This window comes from Ixodes scapularis, unplaced genomic scaffold, assembly GCF_016920785.2.
Source record: "Ixodes scapularis isolate PalLabHiFi unplaced genomic scaffold, ASM1692078v2 PGA_scaffold44__24_contigs__length_19508400, whole genome shotgun sequence".
NCBI classification, from domain to species: Eukaryota; Metazoa; Arthropoda; class Arachnida; order Ixodida; family Ixodidae; genus Ixodes; species Ixodes scapularis.
In genome coordinates this window covers 19,257,674-19,274,403 of record NW_024609873.1, presented here as the reverse complement: position 1 = coordinate 19,274,403, position 16,730 = coordinate 19,257,674, and the positions used below count along the sequence as shown (strand labels likewise).

Genomic DNA, 16,730 nt, shown 5'->3' with positions numbered 1-16,730 from the left:
AGTAGAGGGCGGCGGCGCGCGGCGCCGCAACGTCGCGGCGCCTGCCTGGACACGGCCACGGCCGGGTTGCCGGCGCGCCGGCTAGGCGCGACATTGCCCTGGGTTCTCGGGCTTCTTGCATGACGCTGTGCTCCCCTTGCCCGTTGTTTACTCACACTGCGTTTTTACGTTATTATGGTTGAATGTGTGGAGTCGTGAGGCGTCATGTTTGAAACAGCCGCTTTATAACATCCGTAGGATAGAAAGGCTCGAGTCCCAGGAGCACAACACGCGCACCCGATTGCGTGCCTGAGTAGTCCTCTTCTTCTTCACTCTAGCGGGCCGGTACAGGTGCCCCTCTGCTAGAATAGACCGATCTCACCAGCCAGTTTGACTACGCCACCGCTGCCGCAATGCATCGAGGGAACTTTAGTCTTTCTGCACGTGCAACAACTCCGCTGGAGCTCTGCGCGTGTGGAGCACGAGACGGCACGAGGCCTAGCATGCACGGCCGTCTGCCTCCTATGAACTAAAGTTATGGCGGTGGCACACATGCGCCGAACGCTTAGTGAGATCAGTCCATCGCAGCTGCTGCGCAGAGCTCGATCGCCAGCAGTGGCTGGCTGGGCGAGCCCGCAAGATCGGGGTAGCCCAACGGAGCCCTGCACTGAGGGCATTGACCTTGACATCAAAGTCGTCCCACTTGTGGGACAATAAAGTTTATGGTGATGATGATACACTATTGCGCGAAGGAATTATGTTTATAGTTGCCCAGTGTACGTGTTTCACAGGCTTGGTTCTGCATGAAGTCGCACTGTTATCGATGTGGGCAGCTTTTAGGCGGTCTAAGTTCACGACTTCGTGTCGTCCATTCATCTCTAAAGTAAACGTCTTTGTGTCTCTGCGAAGTACTTTGTAGGGACCATCATATTGTGGATCGAGTGATCTTCGGGCTTTGTCTTCTCACAAATACATGGGTTGATGTTTGTAGATCTTGGCTGGGGAATGCACACCGATTAGATGTTGCTCGTGGCTTGACTGGTTGTAGAAGCTGCATTCTGTCGCGTAGACGAGCCACACGATCTGTGATGTGAGGGATTGACGCTAAAGGTTTTGCTTGCAACAACTGTCCAGGAAGACGTAGAGTTGTTCCATAAACCAACTCCGCTTGCGAAGAGCCCAGATCTTCTTTGAAGGCGGACCGGATACCCAAGTACTATCGGAATTACTTCAGTCCACTTAGTGGTCTGATGAACTCGGAGTGCTGTCTTCAGGTGACGATGGAAACGTTCTACCATCCCATTAGCTTGAGGGTGATATTGTCACAGTTAACAAACACCTCGATTGTTCGCGCATGACAGCGCGCCTCGGTCCTTTTCGGTTCGGCACGGGGCTCGCGCCTGGCGCTCTCTCGTGCCCCGCGCAATCTCGAAGAGCTGCCAGCAGATCGACCGGACCGGCCCTTCGCCTTTTTTCTCTTTGATCCTGCTTTGCAGTACGCTCATTAAACCCTTCTTGGGTCCTACCACTGCCAACGTCTCCTTCGCCTACATGACATCTGGTGGAGGTGCGGGGTACTACGTATGCCCCGGACTCCTCTTAGCAGCCGAGATAACAGTCCTCGCCGACCAAGCCCCATTGGCGTCACCCCCGTGCACTGCAGAAGCCGTTGCCTCCAAGGTCTGTCCCAGGAGTGCGGATTTCTTTCTGTGAAGAGGACAAGAAAAACAACAATGGCCAACAACCGGGAAGAACGTGCACAGCCATCGCCGGTCATGTTCCAACGACCACTGGACCCCCCCCTTCTTTTCACGGGTTTCCGCAAGAAGATGCCGACGACTGGCTGGAACAGTTCGAACGGGTGGCTGCCTTTAACAGGTGGAGTGCTGAACAAAAACTCAACCATGTGTTTTTCGCGCTAGAAGACTCGGCAAGGACGTGGTTTGAGAACCAGGAACGCCTACTCATTACGTGGGACTCGTTGACGGCTTGCTTTCTACAAGCATTTTCCACGGTCCTACGAAAAGCGCGAGCCGAGCTGCTGCTCCAAACACGTCTTCAGCACCCCAACGAGACAGTGGTGGTCTTTGTTGAAGAAATTAAGCGTTTGTTCCGGCGCGCCGACCCCGACATGACCGAAGACAAAAAGCTCCGGATCCTTATGAGGGGAGTGAAAGAACAGCTCTTCGCCGGACTAGTACGCAACCCTCCAAAGACTATTGCGGAGTTTGTCGCCGAGGCCTCAACCATTGAGAGGATCCTTGACATGCGAACGAGGCAGTACGATCGACAGGTGCCAGCGATTTCCGCCACCTACGCCGAAACCCGGGGAGTTGGCGCCCAGACGTTGCGGGACACCGTTCGAATCGTCGTGCGTGAAGAGCTGCGGAAGCTATTTCCAACGACGCAGCAACCTCAAGCCTCATCATTGTTCGAGGTCATACGAGAAGAACTGCAGCAGGCGTTGAGCTCAATGGATATTTCACCAGAAGCCCGACGACCCAAGGCTATGACGTATGCTGCCGCGGCACGTAGACCTGCCCACCTTCCGAACCCTCAATGGGAACCATTATCGGATCACCATCCGCCTCCCGCAGACACTTTTTCTGCCACCCCACGACGCCCTGGCACGCCGAAGAGCGAAATCTGGCGCACGCCTGATCACCGCCTTCTCTGCTTTCACTGTGGAGAAGCCGGTCACGTATACCGCTTCTGCCCATACCGCCGACTTGGACTTCGAGGTTTTTCTAGCGACGCTCCACGCCCCCGGGTTGGAGAGCGACCACAAGAAATCCAACACTATTTAGCTGAGCTTGGGCGAGGACCCCGGCGCTTCTCACGGTCTCCATCGCCTTGTCGATCTGTTTCGCCACAACGCCGTCCCTCTTCAGAAGGCGCGAGACGCAGGTCGGCCAGTTCCGGTAGGGGAAACTGAGAACAGCAACCCCTGGAGGTGGGGTTGCTGTACAGCACGGTCGCGAACATCCTCCCAACCAGCACCGACGCAGCCGCGATTCGACGTCACGACGTTCCGACGACGCCCTGCTGACCACTGCCGACCTGAACGTATCTCTCGACGGACGCGACATAACCGCTCTCGTCGACACGGGCGCTGCCTACTCCGTGTTACGATGCGATGTTATCGCTTATCGCTGTCGCGGCCGCAGCAGAACTGCTGAGTCAGGGGGGCGTACCTCTGGTGCTTGCTGCCGATATAAGCGGCATCGCCGGCAAGCTTTGCGCTCTTTTGGTTCCGGCTGCCGAACAATAAACGCTGCCAAATAAACGTCGGTCTCCGGATTCGTCGATTCTCCCGGAGAAACGTAACAGCTGGTGGCAGCGGTGGGATGGATCGACGACGCCGGGTTCCATGGGTGCTGTCGGTGAGTGCCTGAGGCTTCCTTTCCGTTCACCGAGCAGCTTAAGTGTTTAAGGCAGTTAGTTCTGTGGTGTCGCCAAACGGTTGATACGGGCGCTGGGCAAAAGTAGCCAAACTTTTTTGGAAATTTCTGAACATGGATCCGATAAATCTCGCGGCGATTGTGAAGCCCGATTTAATGCTCTTAGCGGAAGAGCTGGGTGTTAAAGTGGTCAAGGCCATGAGAAAGCCCGAGATTATCAAGGCCATTGAAGATTGTGGCGCGGGCGCCGACGAAATTTCCGAGTGTTGGAGCGAGGTGCAGAAGAGACGAAGGGAAGCGGAACTTCGCGCCGCCCAACGTGCCGCTCAAGAGGAGCTTCACGCGGCTCAAGAGGGGCTTCGCGTTGCTCGAGAAAAACTTGAGCTAGAAATGCTTCAACGTAACTTTGACGCTGGTGAGGCCATTGTGGTGGATAACAGCTCGAAAAAGTTTGACATGCGAGCCCTTTTGCAACCTTTTCGCGTCGGCGGAGACATGGGTCTCTATTTAGTAAATTTCGAACGGGTTTGCGTTAAGATGGGTCTTGTAGAGTCGAGCTGGCCTCAAAGGCTCTTGAGTTTACTGCCAGCGGAGGTGGCCGACGTTTTGGCCCGACTAGATCCTACAGCAGCCGATGACTACGCGTCCGTAAAGTCTTGCCTGCTTAGGAAGTTCAGGTTGTCGCCTGAAGCTTTTCGACAGAAATTTCGAGAGACAAGGAAAGGACCGGATGAAAGTTACGCGGCGTTCGCTTATAAGCTTAAAGGCTTTCTGGAAAGTTGGCTCCGTGGTGTCAACTCTTACGAGGATCGTGAAAAGGTGCTGGAGCAGATAGCACTAGAGCAGTTTCTCTCCTGTATTCCGACAGGTCTAAAGGAGTGGATTCAGGATAGACCGGAAGTAGAAACGGTGCGAAAAGCTGCAGATTACGCGGATGAGTACTGCTCTAGGCACGGGAAGAAAGTTGTTGAAGAAAACCGTAGCTCAAACCGTTTCTACGAACGATGCGGACCTCGCACGTTCGTGAAGAAAGGCGCCGAAAAGTGCAAAGAGAGTGAAGTACCGACAAAGGGAGTGTCTGATTCAGACGAAAAGAAACGTAAAATGAAGGCGTTCGAGGAGCGTAAACCAATAGTGTGCTACAGGTGTAAACAGCCTGGTCATGTCGCTTCTGGTTGCCGCGTCCCTAAAGTTGCTCCCGTTAACTTGTGTCTGGGAGAAGCGGAGGACCTACTCAGGCCGTATCTGTATGACATGAAAGTAAATGGTAAATTCTGCAAAGGTTTACGAGATACCGGCGCCACGTATGATCTGGTACACTCTTCGCTAGTGGAGCAAGAACATTTTACAGGCGACTGTGTGTGGATCCGTCAGGCCTTGGAAAATCGGGCAGTTAGTCTGCCCGTAGCTAAGGTAAAACTAAACGGACCTTTCGGAGTAGTGGAAACGGAAGCAGTTGTTTCTGACGGAGTGCTTCCAAACTGTCCGTACATACTGTCAAACAGAACTGCAAGGCAATTGAGCGAGTCGGGTATACCGCTTGACATGAATCCTGTTCTAGTCGTCACGCGCTCAATGACAACTAGTGCAGTGCCGGAAACACTTCAGACGGAAGCGAGCGCGACGACTGGTAAAACCAGCAGCGGGCCCGATGAAGAGCCGAACGAAGGAGCTGACATGACCACGCTGGTTTCGCCGGAGAGCAGCAATTTTCGTGCGCTAGCCGGTGTAGATAAGCTTACGCTTATCGCCGAACAGTCATCCGACCCGAGTCTTTCAAAGTGTCGTGATAGCGTGGGAAAAGAAATCAAGCCGAACATCTCCTTCGTTATGAGCAACGGCATTCTTTACCGTAGTTTCAAGGACAAATCGGGGAACGAGGTAGATCAGATTGTCGTTCCATCCAAGTATAGAATTGCATTACTCGAGCTTGCTCACGGAGAAGGGTGGTCGGGACACCTAGGAATCACAAAGACCAAGTGCAGGTTTTTGGCAGAATATTATTGGCCGGGCTGCTTTAAGGAGGCTGAGCGATTCGTCCGTTCTTGCGACACCTGCCAAAGAACAGGACGACCAAACGAGCGCCGAAAGGCGCCTCTCACACTAGTGCCCATAATCACGGAACCTTTCAAAAGGCTATTGATAGACGTCGTAGGACCCCTACCTACAACTAAGACGGGTTTTAGGTACCTTCTAACGATATTATGCCCGGCCAGGAAGTTCCCAGAAGCCGTTCCAATGAAAGAGCAGACATCGGTCGAAGTAGTAGATAACTTGCTCTCGGTCTTTTCTCGGATCGGGTTTCCTAGTGAAATTCAATGTGATCTGGGTAGCGTTTTACCAGTGCTCTAACAACCAGCTTTTTCGAGAGGTGTGGCATTAAGATTGTTCACAGTTCTGTAAGCCACCCGCAAAGTAACAGCGTAGAGAGAGCGCACTCGGTAATGAAGCGCATTCTCAGGGCCCTTTGTCACGAACAGAAAAAAGAGTGGGACTTGGCATTGCCCGCTATGCTTTTCGCGTTGCGAATCGTTGCTCACGAGTCAACTGGTTTCACGCCAGCGGAACTGGTCTATGGACGCAATTTGCGTTCACCTTTGCGGTTGCTGCGCGAGGGCTGGGAGGGTGAAGCCGAGAACCCAACAGTGGTGGAGTATGTGCTTTCCTTACTAAACCGTCTCCACAAAACGCGTGAGCTAGTTGAGGCTAACCTGGGAAAAGCGCAGTCGCGAGGTAAAACCTACTATGACAAAAACAGCCGCCTCCGAACGTTTAAGGTGGGTGACCAAGTCCTACTTTTGAGGTCTTCTAAGGCTCATAAGTTGGAATTGCAATGGGAAGGACCAGCAACGGTCCAGCAGAGGCTATCAGAGACAAATTACGTGGTAAAACTGCCAGGTCGCAGAAAAGAGGTCCGCATATACCATTGCAACCTCATGAAGCCGTACATGGAAAGGGTGCAAGTAGTCAGCATTGCACTAAACCAACCAGAGGAAGTTCCTACACGAATTCCTGAGCTGGGAAAAACCGACGGGATCCTGACAATCGCCGAAGTCGTAGAGGCCGCAGTCGATAAGACGCTCACCCAAAACCAGTTTTCGGATCTTACGGCATTAATTGGCAAATACCAAAAATTGTTTTCAACTATTCCCGGAAGAACGAGTCTAGTCGAACATGACATCGAAGTGAGGACTCGGTCAAATATTCAGTGTAAGGCCTATCGCTTTTCCCCCCGCCAAGAAAAGCTATTAAAGGAGTCCGTAGATCAAATTCTAGAGCTAGGGTTGATTGAGCGGTGCGAGAGCGACTTCGTGTCTCCTATGATTCTGGTAGAGACTCCAGGAAAAGAACCTCGTCCCTGTGTGGACTACCGAAAGTTAAACGCGGTAACGGTAACAAAAGTCTACCCAATCCCTAATATCGAAACTTGCCTTGAGAAAGTAAGCAAAGCCAAGTTCATCTCAACCATCGACCTCGTTAGAGGTTACTGGCAAGTGCCACTTACCGCGAACGCCAGTAACCTTGCCGCCTTCATGACCCCGTTTGGTGTTTTTAAGCCGCTTGTCCTGAGCTTTGGACTGAAAAACGCACCCTATGCGTTTTCGAGACTGATGAATCTGGTACTTGTCGGAACCGAGTCTTTTGCGTTGCCGTACCTAGACGACGTCGCTATATTTTCGGACACGTGGAGAGAGCACGTTCAGCACCTAGAACAGGTGTTCTCGCGCCTGCAAGACGCAGGACTTACAGTCAAGGCGAGAAAGTGTAAGTTTGGCCGAGGCGAAGTATCGTATCTCGGACACGTAGTCGGTCAAGGAATGAGACGTCCACAAGAGTTCAAGGTTCAGGCCATTAAAGAGTTTCCCTTGCCACAAACAAAAAAAAGATTTGATGTCCTTTATCGGACTGGTGAATTACTACCACCAGTACATTCCCCAGTTCTCTGAAAAGGCGAGTCCCCTGATGGATGCGCTCAAGAAAACTGAGCCCACTAAGATCAAATGGGACGATCGCAAGATACATGCGTTTGAGGCTCTTAAGTTAGCCTTGGCGACTCAGCCCATATTAGTCAGCCCTGACTACACAAGACCCTTCTTAGTGCAGTGCGACGCCAGCGAAAAAGGACTCGGCGTCGTTCTAAGCCAAGAAAATGAAGGGGAAGAGCACCCCGTTTTGTTTGCCAGCAGGAAGCTAACTTCAAGGGAGCAAGCCTACAGTACCATCGAAAAAGAATGCGCTTGTCTCGTATGGGCTGTAGAAAAGCTTCGCTGCTATCTCTATGGTTCGGAGTTTATTTTAATTACAGATCATAGACCGCTCACATGGCTTCAGCAGCTGTCCCCCAAAAACGGTCGCTTGTTACGCTGGAGCTTGACCCTCCAGGAATATTCTTTCTTGGTTCGACATAAAAAAGGAAAGCTTCATGCGAACGCAGATTGTCTGAGCCGAGCGCTCTAACCGGCGCACAGTGCGATTTTCTGTTTCTTTTGTCTCATCTGCACATTTGTAAATAGTTCCATTCAATTTCATTCATTAGCTGTCTATTCCCGAAAGATCGGGAACGATATTTTCAAAAAATTCTGGCTGCATTTGGGGCATATTTTGTAAGCTATTTCTTTTGAATAATTCGTGCTCTCGGTGAGTGGAAAGGGCGTTTCGGGTGCCTCCGCAGTTTCTGTGGTGCTTGGTTGTTGTTGGCCCTTCTTATTCCCCTCAGAAACACGACGGACCTCTGTTGTCATTCCGACGTCCTGGCACCGACGGCACGTGACAGCCGCTGCTACTCCTGGGCCGCTGGCGACTTTGGCTCATGGTCGCAAGGAACGCCATCACCGCTCCTTCCTGCTCCTCTCGGACCGCACAGTCGACGCTTCCGACCAGTCAAGGACACTGAAAACTGCAGTGACGGTGTTGGGCCGCGCGTCGACGCTTCCGGCCAGTTTCGCAGACGGTGTTGGGCCCTGCGTCTCCAGGACTTCCCGCCCTTCGGATCAGCGCAAGCTGAACCTGTATTCGCTGCGAAGGTTTCTTCGAGCAACGACTGTGAAGTTCTGCGCAAGCAGCACTAGGATTACGCCGTTCGTTTTTCTGTCGAACATTCCCAAGGACGTGCTTGAAACCTGGAGAGTGGCGGGAAAATTGTTTTATGCGGTTTCGCCCTAAAAGGGGGAGGAGTTGTTACGATGCGATGTTATCGCTTATCGCTGTCGCGGCCGCAGCAGAACTGCTGAGTCAGGGGGGCGTACCTCTGGTGCTTGCTGCCGATATAAGCGGCATCGCCGGCAAGCTTTGCGCTCCTTTGGTTCCGGCTGCCGAACAATAAACGCTGCCAAATAAACGTCGGTCTCCGGATTCGTCGATTCTCCCGGAGAAACGTAACATCCGTAATCAGCGGACAGTTTGCAAGAGCTCTAAAAAAAGTGACGACCCCCTGGGACGGCCCTCTGATTCGTACAGCGGGAGGTCATCTTGTGACTCCCACCGGACGATGTACAGCGAGGGTTACAATCCGCCATTTCACTTATCCTGCGACGTTCGTCGTCTTGCACCAGTGCTCGCGGGACGTTATCCTGGGTATGGATTTTCTTCTTGAGCACAGCGCTGTCATCGATCTCAAATCAAAGTTGGTCACATTTTCTACAGAGCACGCCATCCCGCCCAACGTCCAGCCGACGTCACTTACACTACTCGACGAGCATGTTACGTTACCACCCCGCTCAAGTGTCCTTGTCTCGGTAACAGCTGCTGTATCCAGAGATTACGAGGGAGTCGTTGAAACCAACAGATCTCTGCTGCTTCAACGAGGAATCTCGGTTGCGAGAAGAGTCGCTCGCCTTGAACAAGGATAAGCGATTATCCTGCTAACAAACTTCACTTCGGAATACCAACATCTCAGCCGGGGCACCTCACTCGCTTCCCTAGAGGACACCGCAGAGGTCAGTAATGCTCTGACCCTCTCCGATACAAGCTCGACAATTTCCGTAACGGAAGAGGCTGCTCCCGCATTCGATGTAAACCCTGCTTTGTCTCGGGAAAAACAGGACCGACTACAGCACCTACTTCAACGCTACCACGACTCTTTCTCGTCCTCTTCGAAAATCCGGCAAACCCCGATTGAGAGACATCAAATCATAACTAACGAGGACGCACGCCCCCTCCGACAATCTCCTTATCGAGTTTCATTCAAGGAGCGGGAGGCAATTCAACATCAAGTTAAAGAGATGCTCTCTGACGACATTATTCAACCCTCGAAAAGCCCTTGGGCGTCGCCTGTCGTTCTCGTGAAGAAAAAAGTTGGCACCCTCAGGTTCTGCGTTGATTATCGCCGGCTAAACAAGATCACTAAGAAGGGCGTGTATCCTTTGCCCCGAATCGACGACACTCTAGACCGATTAAGCCACGCGAAATACTTCTCTCCGATGGACCTCAAGACGGGATATTGGCAGATCGAGGTCGACGAGAGGGATCGGGAGAAAACTGCCTTCATAACCCCCGACGGGCTGTATGAGTTTAAAGTCATGCCCTTCGGCCTCTGCTCAGCGCCAGCAACGTTTCAAAGAGTTATGGACACTGTGTTGGTAGAGCTCAAGTGGCAGACCTGCCTCGTATATCTCGATGATGTTGTCGTGTTCTCAACGCACTTCGATGAACACCTACGGAGACTGAAACGGTACTCGAAGCAATTAAGTCTTCAGAACTAACCCTTAAGACGGAGAAGTGCCACTTCGCTTACGAGGAACTAAAATTTCTCGGACACATCGTTAGCGGAAGTGGAGTTCATCCGGATCCCCAGAAAACTGCAGCTATTGCACGTTTCCCGCAGCCAGCCGACAAAAAGCTGTTCGTAGGCTTCTAGGCATTTGCGCTTATTACAGACGTTTTGTCAAGTTCTTTTCTCAACTTGCCGAGCCCCTCATGCGCTTGACGCACGATGATGTACCGTTTACCTGGGAGTCAGAGCAAGCAGACGCATTCCGGGAGCTTCAGCAGCGCCTACAGTCGCCCCCGTTACTGGCCCACTACGACGAGAACGCCGAAACAACAGTTCATACCGGCGCCAGCTCTGTAGGCCTCGGCGCCGTTCTTGTTCAACACCAGAACGGACTTGAGGAAGTTATCGCCTAGCCCAGCCGCGCTTTGTCAAAAGCCGAAAAAAACTACTCCACGACTCAAAGGGAATGCCTCGCCATCGTATGGGCGATTTCCAAATTTCGGCCCTACCTATATGGCAAGCCTTTCAAGGTAATCACTGATCACCACTCTTTGTGTTGGCTCGCCAGTTTAAAGGACCCCTCCGGACGCCTCGCACGCTGGAGCTTGAGGTTGCAGGAGTTTGACTTCATAGTCCTACACAAGTCGGGACGCAAACTGCCTTTCGCGTGCACCTGTCGACCCACCACCAGAAAACACGAACGACGAAGACACGTTTCTATGTGCGATTAGTGCTAGTACCCTCGCTCAGCAACAACGAGCTGATCCAGACCTAAACAAGCTTATCGACTACCTCGAAGGCAAAACCACCATAGTCCCAAGAGTCTTCAAGCGCGGCGTATCCACATTTTGTCTGCGAAACGACATGCTCGTAAAGAAGAATTTCGCCCCTAACAAGGCACAGTACCTTCTCGTGGTCCCCACAGCCCTCCGCGACAAAATCCTTCAAGAGGCGCATGACGAGCCAACATCGGGACATCTGGGATTTACGCGTACTCTCGGCAGGATCCATGAACGCTACTTCTGGCCTCGTCTCGCTACCACCGTCGCTCACTACGTACGCACTTGCCGAGAATGCCAACGCCGAAAAGCGCCGCTTACAAGACCTTCAGGACTGTTGAAGCCCATAGAGCCGCCCATGCAGCCCTTCCAACAAGTAGGAATGGATTTGCTGGGTCCTTTTCCTACTTCTGCTACCGGTAACAAATGGATTATCGTGGCTACCGACTACCTAACCCGCTTCACCGAAACACAGGCCCTTCCCAGCGGCACCTCTATGGAGGTAGCACGATTCTTCGTGCATGCGATCCTCCTGCGACATGGTGCTCCCGATGTCGTCATCACAGATCGAGGAACAGCCTTCACGGCCGAGCTCATGCAAGCCATTCTGCACTTCAGCCAAACCGCTCACCGCCGGACAACTGCCTACCACCCCCAAACAAATGGCTTGACTGAGCGCCTCAACAGGACCCTCGCAGACATGCTATCAATGTATGTGGACGTCGAACATACAACGTGGGACGAAATTTTACCTTATGTTACTTTCGCGTACAACACGGCAACGCAAGAGACGACAGGAATGACGCCATTCAGTCTCGTATACGGAAGAGCGGCCAAAAGTACACTAGACGCCATGTTACCGTACGTTCAAGACTACGTCCATCCCGACGACGTGGATGCGTTCCTCCAACGCACAGAAGAAGCCCGCCAGCTAGCAAAGATCCGAATTCAAGACCAGCAACAACGCGACGCCCGACGCTACAACCTTCGACGAAATGACGCACAATACCAACCTGGCGACCAAGTTTGGGTATGGACCCCTATTCGCCAACGAGGTCGCAGCGAGAAACTCCTCCGTCGCTACTTCGGCCCGTACAAGGTCGTCAGCCGTCTTGGACAATTAACCTACGAGGTCATGCCCCAAGAAAACTCGCCATCACGGCGCCGCCATTCACACCCAGAAGTTTTTCATGTAGTCCGCCTGAAACCATACTATGCCAGATAGACGTTGAAAGAACATATGTGCCCGTCTATTCCCGCGAAGATTTACCTTCAAGCATCGGGTCACTCCTTCCTTTAAGGCCACGGTCCCACTGAATGTGACAGTTTAGGTACTTTTTAGCAGGTCATTACTCATCTCCTTTTAAATACTGTATTGTGGGATTGATGCCATTCGAAAGGCAATGCAATCCTCTTTCATTTGATATTATGTATGTGTTGCTTTTTACTGTTCATGCGTGTTTGTAGCGTTGCGAATATGATGGCGCGGACCCTCACTTGCTCCGCTAGTTCATGTTTTGTGAACGATCCATTAAAGATAGCACGCTTCCAATATAGCAGTTTTGTTAAGATGGTGTCAAAGCAGAATGTAACGATACACTTTTTTGGTATTTGCACTACTTTGTTTTTTTCATCCCTCCAAATATTGCCCTAAAATTGACATCTTTCAGCACAAATATGTTTTTAATGACACGCGCTAGGGCAATGGAATTAGCTACAGATGTAGTGCTTATAATTAATAATATGCAGAAAAAAATTTAATGTTGTGTAAAATTTGTTTGTTTAGATATTTTACTTCAAACGTAACACTTTTCTGTGCTTCGAGTCATGGTACTTCAAATGCCGCTGAAGAAATAATTAAACTATGATCAAATCTTTTATAACATTTAGAGCTACAATGGTTGCCCAAGAGGTGGACGATGGCTTTTTTTCATTTTCAAACTCATTACGCTCCAGGAGCCTTTCAAACTTACCTGTTTTTGACGCATATCTTTTTTGGACATCAAACAGATTTATTGCATCTAATAACATTTATTGTTTGGAATAGATATACATTGCGATGTATTAAACTTTCACAATGATCTTGCTTTGGTTTCTTAATAGGTGTAGAGCTTAGCTAATATTAAAAACAATTAAAAACTGTTTGGGCGTTTGGTTGCGCTACCTGGCGGATGGCAGACAAACTGCTGATTTCTAGTGTTCAAAAAATTTCCGAGGGCGGCGTTGGCGTCTGTATCATCATCAATCTCCATGTATTTTTACCTTCACATTTAAAAAAATGTATTGGAAGATTTACTATCGATAAATGAATGGTTTAAAGGGGTACTCCGCCGTTTTCTTCATAGTCCCCGATTTGCCTAAAAGCTTGTTAGACACACCAACAAACATCGCTGAGCTAGTAACCCAAATATTTGGACAAAATAAAGTTTTTTTCGTGCAGTTACAGAATTTACAATTTTGGACCTCATCGTGTTTTTCAAAGTGAAAAGCTCTACGGGCAACATTGAAAAAGTGACGTCATGGTTGGGTAGGAGTTCACTCTTTGGGCTGTAGACTTTGTTCACATCTGATTACAAACAGTTTCATAGTGCCAAATGAATGCTTTGGAAGGTCGCTCCAGCCCCCGCGCAGGAGCACGATACAAATGCTCGGCATAGTTCATATTTAGACTGCCTGCTCGAACTGCAATCCAGCCCAACCGTGACGTCAGGGCAATGAAAAGCGCGGGTATATTCGAATCTTCGTTTTGGCGTCGTTTTCATTTGCCGATTTCACAAAAACTATTCTGAATTTCGCGATACTAAATAGCATACCGAAAAGAGCAACGGACGGCGATTTCGAATATATGGTTAGTTGGGGTTGCTCAAAATATCGCCGGAGTTCCCCTTTAAGCACTGGGTCAGGTTAATAAATCTAAGACAAATAATTACACACGCGTAGCGTGATATAATGTGTTCATTATTCGATATGATTGAAATCAATGAACAATAAAGACGAAGAGGATAATAATACACCCGAGTTCACTTCATGCCTAGAGTCACTAAATGAGCTTTAAAATATCGGCACTCCGTTCCCCAAAATTGTTTTGGCCGCCGCCATTTTGGGTCTTGTTCAGAGCAAACGCAACTGTCGATCGTCATGATCCAAAAGTACGACTTCCTCAGCATTAGATGCGGTGCTAGGAAGCTGATGTAATATTGCAACGCTCTGTCGCGCGTTGTTTAAACATCTGTGGGGGACGGAAAAGCGTTTCCTGTGATTTTAGATAAAGCTTCAGGTAACTGGCAACCATGATTTTAAGCCACAATATGGCCAAGTGTCGTTACTCTGAACCGTAGCTAATTTACTCGCACAAGAGGGAAAAATGAGGAAGAGGCAGGTGCCAAAAGTGGCTTGTGGAATCCACATGGCTTACGTCATGGCCCCTCCAGGTATTACAAGCCTCTTGAACAAGAGCATAAATAGTGTCATTAAATAAGCTACGCGTCAGAGTAGCGACACTTGGCCATATTGTGACTTAAAATCATGGTTGCCAGTTATTTGAAGCTTTATCTGAAATCACAAGAAACGCTTTTCCGTCCTCTACTTTAAACTGTGTGCGACAAACCAAAGCAACGTTACATGAGCTTCCTAACACCGAATATAATGCTGAGGATGTCGCACTTTTGAATCATGACGATCGGCAGTTGCGCCTGCTCTGCACATGCACCAGAATGGCGGCGTTCCCAACACTGTTGGGGAAGAGGGTGCCGATACTCTAAGCGCAGCTAATTTATTTGCTCTAGTTCCCGCGAAATTCCTTTTCCCTGACTGAAACTGAAAGTAAATATGAATAATACACCATTATTATAGCTTATTTAGTTATAACCAACTACACATAATGAGAGCAGGAAGCGGCCGGGTAGGAGAAACGCGGGTTTTATATGCGACCGTTCTAACCGTCTCAAAAAAAAGAACGCGCAAGCTTGCGCTGGTTTAAAAAAAAAAAAAAAAAAAAAAAAAGCACCCAAAGAAAAGTGGCGGCACGCTGTGCTCTTTGTTATTATGCGTCTAACTGCAAATTGTTGTGTGTATGTTTATACAGCCGGAAGTTAGTCCGCCTTTGTGGGCGTCTGACTCTCAGCTGTAGATGAGCAATTTAGCCAGTGTGGTACAACCGCACGCCGGTACGATGCTCCTTCCAGATCGAAACGGGCAGGGGCGGGGTGGCTTCTGCAGCGCGAGCTTTCGCTCCAAGTGCTCCGAGCTGGTGTGCGCAAAACCATGCACTCGGCCACCGCCCCCCCCCCCCCCCTTGTGCGTCTAATTTATATACAGGTATAAGTATTTGAAGATCGACGATAGACGTCGATCGTCTCGAGGTAATGTAACGCAATAACATTATATAAATAATAAACTTGTTGAAGGACTGAACGCTGAACGACTCAATTTTTCAATTCTTGGATTGTAACATGGCGGTAGCCTATTGTACTTGCTGTTGATGAAGAGCAATATGAGGTGGCGAGGTAATGATTAAATGATGAGGCTCTATAAGGACGACGACATTAGTGGGTGTCGAACCACAACGTACAGTGCCAGACTTGTTTTAAATATCGTGTACCCAAAGACTTTCTTTACCCGCAACAAAATATGGTAGAATCAATGAGGACGCTGCTTTACAACTGTACGTGGAACAGGAAAACTGCACTGTGCAGAAGTGCGGCTTATTCGTTAATAGGAGGGACGGAATTCTAGCAGCATTCCCTGATTGACTACTTGGAACAAATGGCCTCGTTGACGTAAAGTGTCCCCGTTACAAAAGATTCTTGAAGCATACTTAAACCGCAAAGGAGTATGAGGCGAAAAATAAGAAAATGGAGCCTGGTGTGAAAGGTCCAAATCACCACCGTAGCTTCTACTATGAAATACAGGGGCAGTTACACAATACACAAAGAGAGCTTTGTGATTTAGTTTTATTTACACTCAAGGGCATTGATATCCAACGTATTCAGAGAGATGACACCTTTTGGTCAACCGACATAGAGCCTTTTCTACTCAAGTTTTACATGGAAGGCCCGACTTCCGCTGAAATTCCTTACGTAGACGAGTTGTCCGACCGAATAAACTGCAATTACTCCCGATCTGGGAATCTCTCGATCTTCGTTTGTAAGCCATAGTATCATGAGATCGAGGGGTGTGGCTCTTCGTCCGCCGAATATTGCTTCGGCGGGTGTTTTTACAGTGTAAGATGAGACCGTCGGCGTGCTGCTGGAACAACAACCTGGCCATTCTTCACTGGACTGCTTCTTCCGTAAACTTTCAAAAGGCTTCTTTTTTTTCGCACACCATCTGTTTTGCATGCCCGTTAGTTGCAGGATAGTATGGTGCACTAATGTGATGCCTGATGCCGGTTTTTTTTTTTTTTTTCAAAAACTTGTTTATTTTGTTTGAAGCAAGATTTGGCGAGTTATCAGAGAAAAGTATTTTCGGTAGGGCGAAAGTAGGTAAAAGAGACCGTAGAACGTCAATGACGTGTTTGGACGGCATGGCAAGCATCGTGTAAACTTCCAGCCACTTAGAGTACGCATCGACCATGACTCCGCAGATGCGGATACGTTTCGCCACCCACCGATTGAATAGTGGATCGTTTTCAGTTACTGTTCATGATGGCGTTGGACTCAAGGAAGACTCCGAGTCTTTCCAGAGAGTTAGCCTAGGTACCAGGACTTTTGTCGAAAGCGGTAAGTGTTCGAAACGTCGACAACATCGGCAGCCACGTGTTGTGCTTGACACTGGACACTTACCATTCGCTGAGAAGAAACTTGCTTGTTCGTTTGCCACGAGTCGTCCGATATCAGGTCATCACCGCAACACCATCTC

General features: G+C 49.7%; 2 protein-coding genes across 2 annotated transcripts in view; one reads left to right on the top strand and one right to left on the bottom strand.

Moving 5' to 3' along the window:
• Positions 1-3,494: 3,494 nt before the first annotated feature.
• Positions 3,495-5,732, top strand: LOC121837502. Its single transcript, XM_042293105.1, has one exon. The coding sequence runs from the start codon at positions 3,495-3,497 to the stop codon at positions 5,730-5,732; it is 2,238 nt and encodes a 745-aa protein (XP_042149039.1).
• A 2,639-nt stretch (positions 5,733-8,371) lies between these two features.
• The window catches only part of LOC115325195, a 30,418-nt gene continuing 22,059 nt past the window's right edge, over positions 8,372-16,730 (bottom strand). Inside the window, exon 2 of the mRNA XM_042293104.1 lies at positions 8,372-8,500. Within this exon, the coding sequence (XP_042149038.1) occupies positions 8,372-8,500 (129 nt within the window). The remainder of the gene's footprint in view (positions 8,501-16,730) is intronic.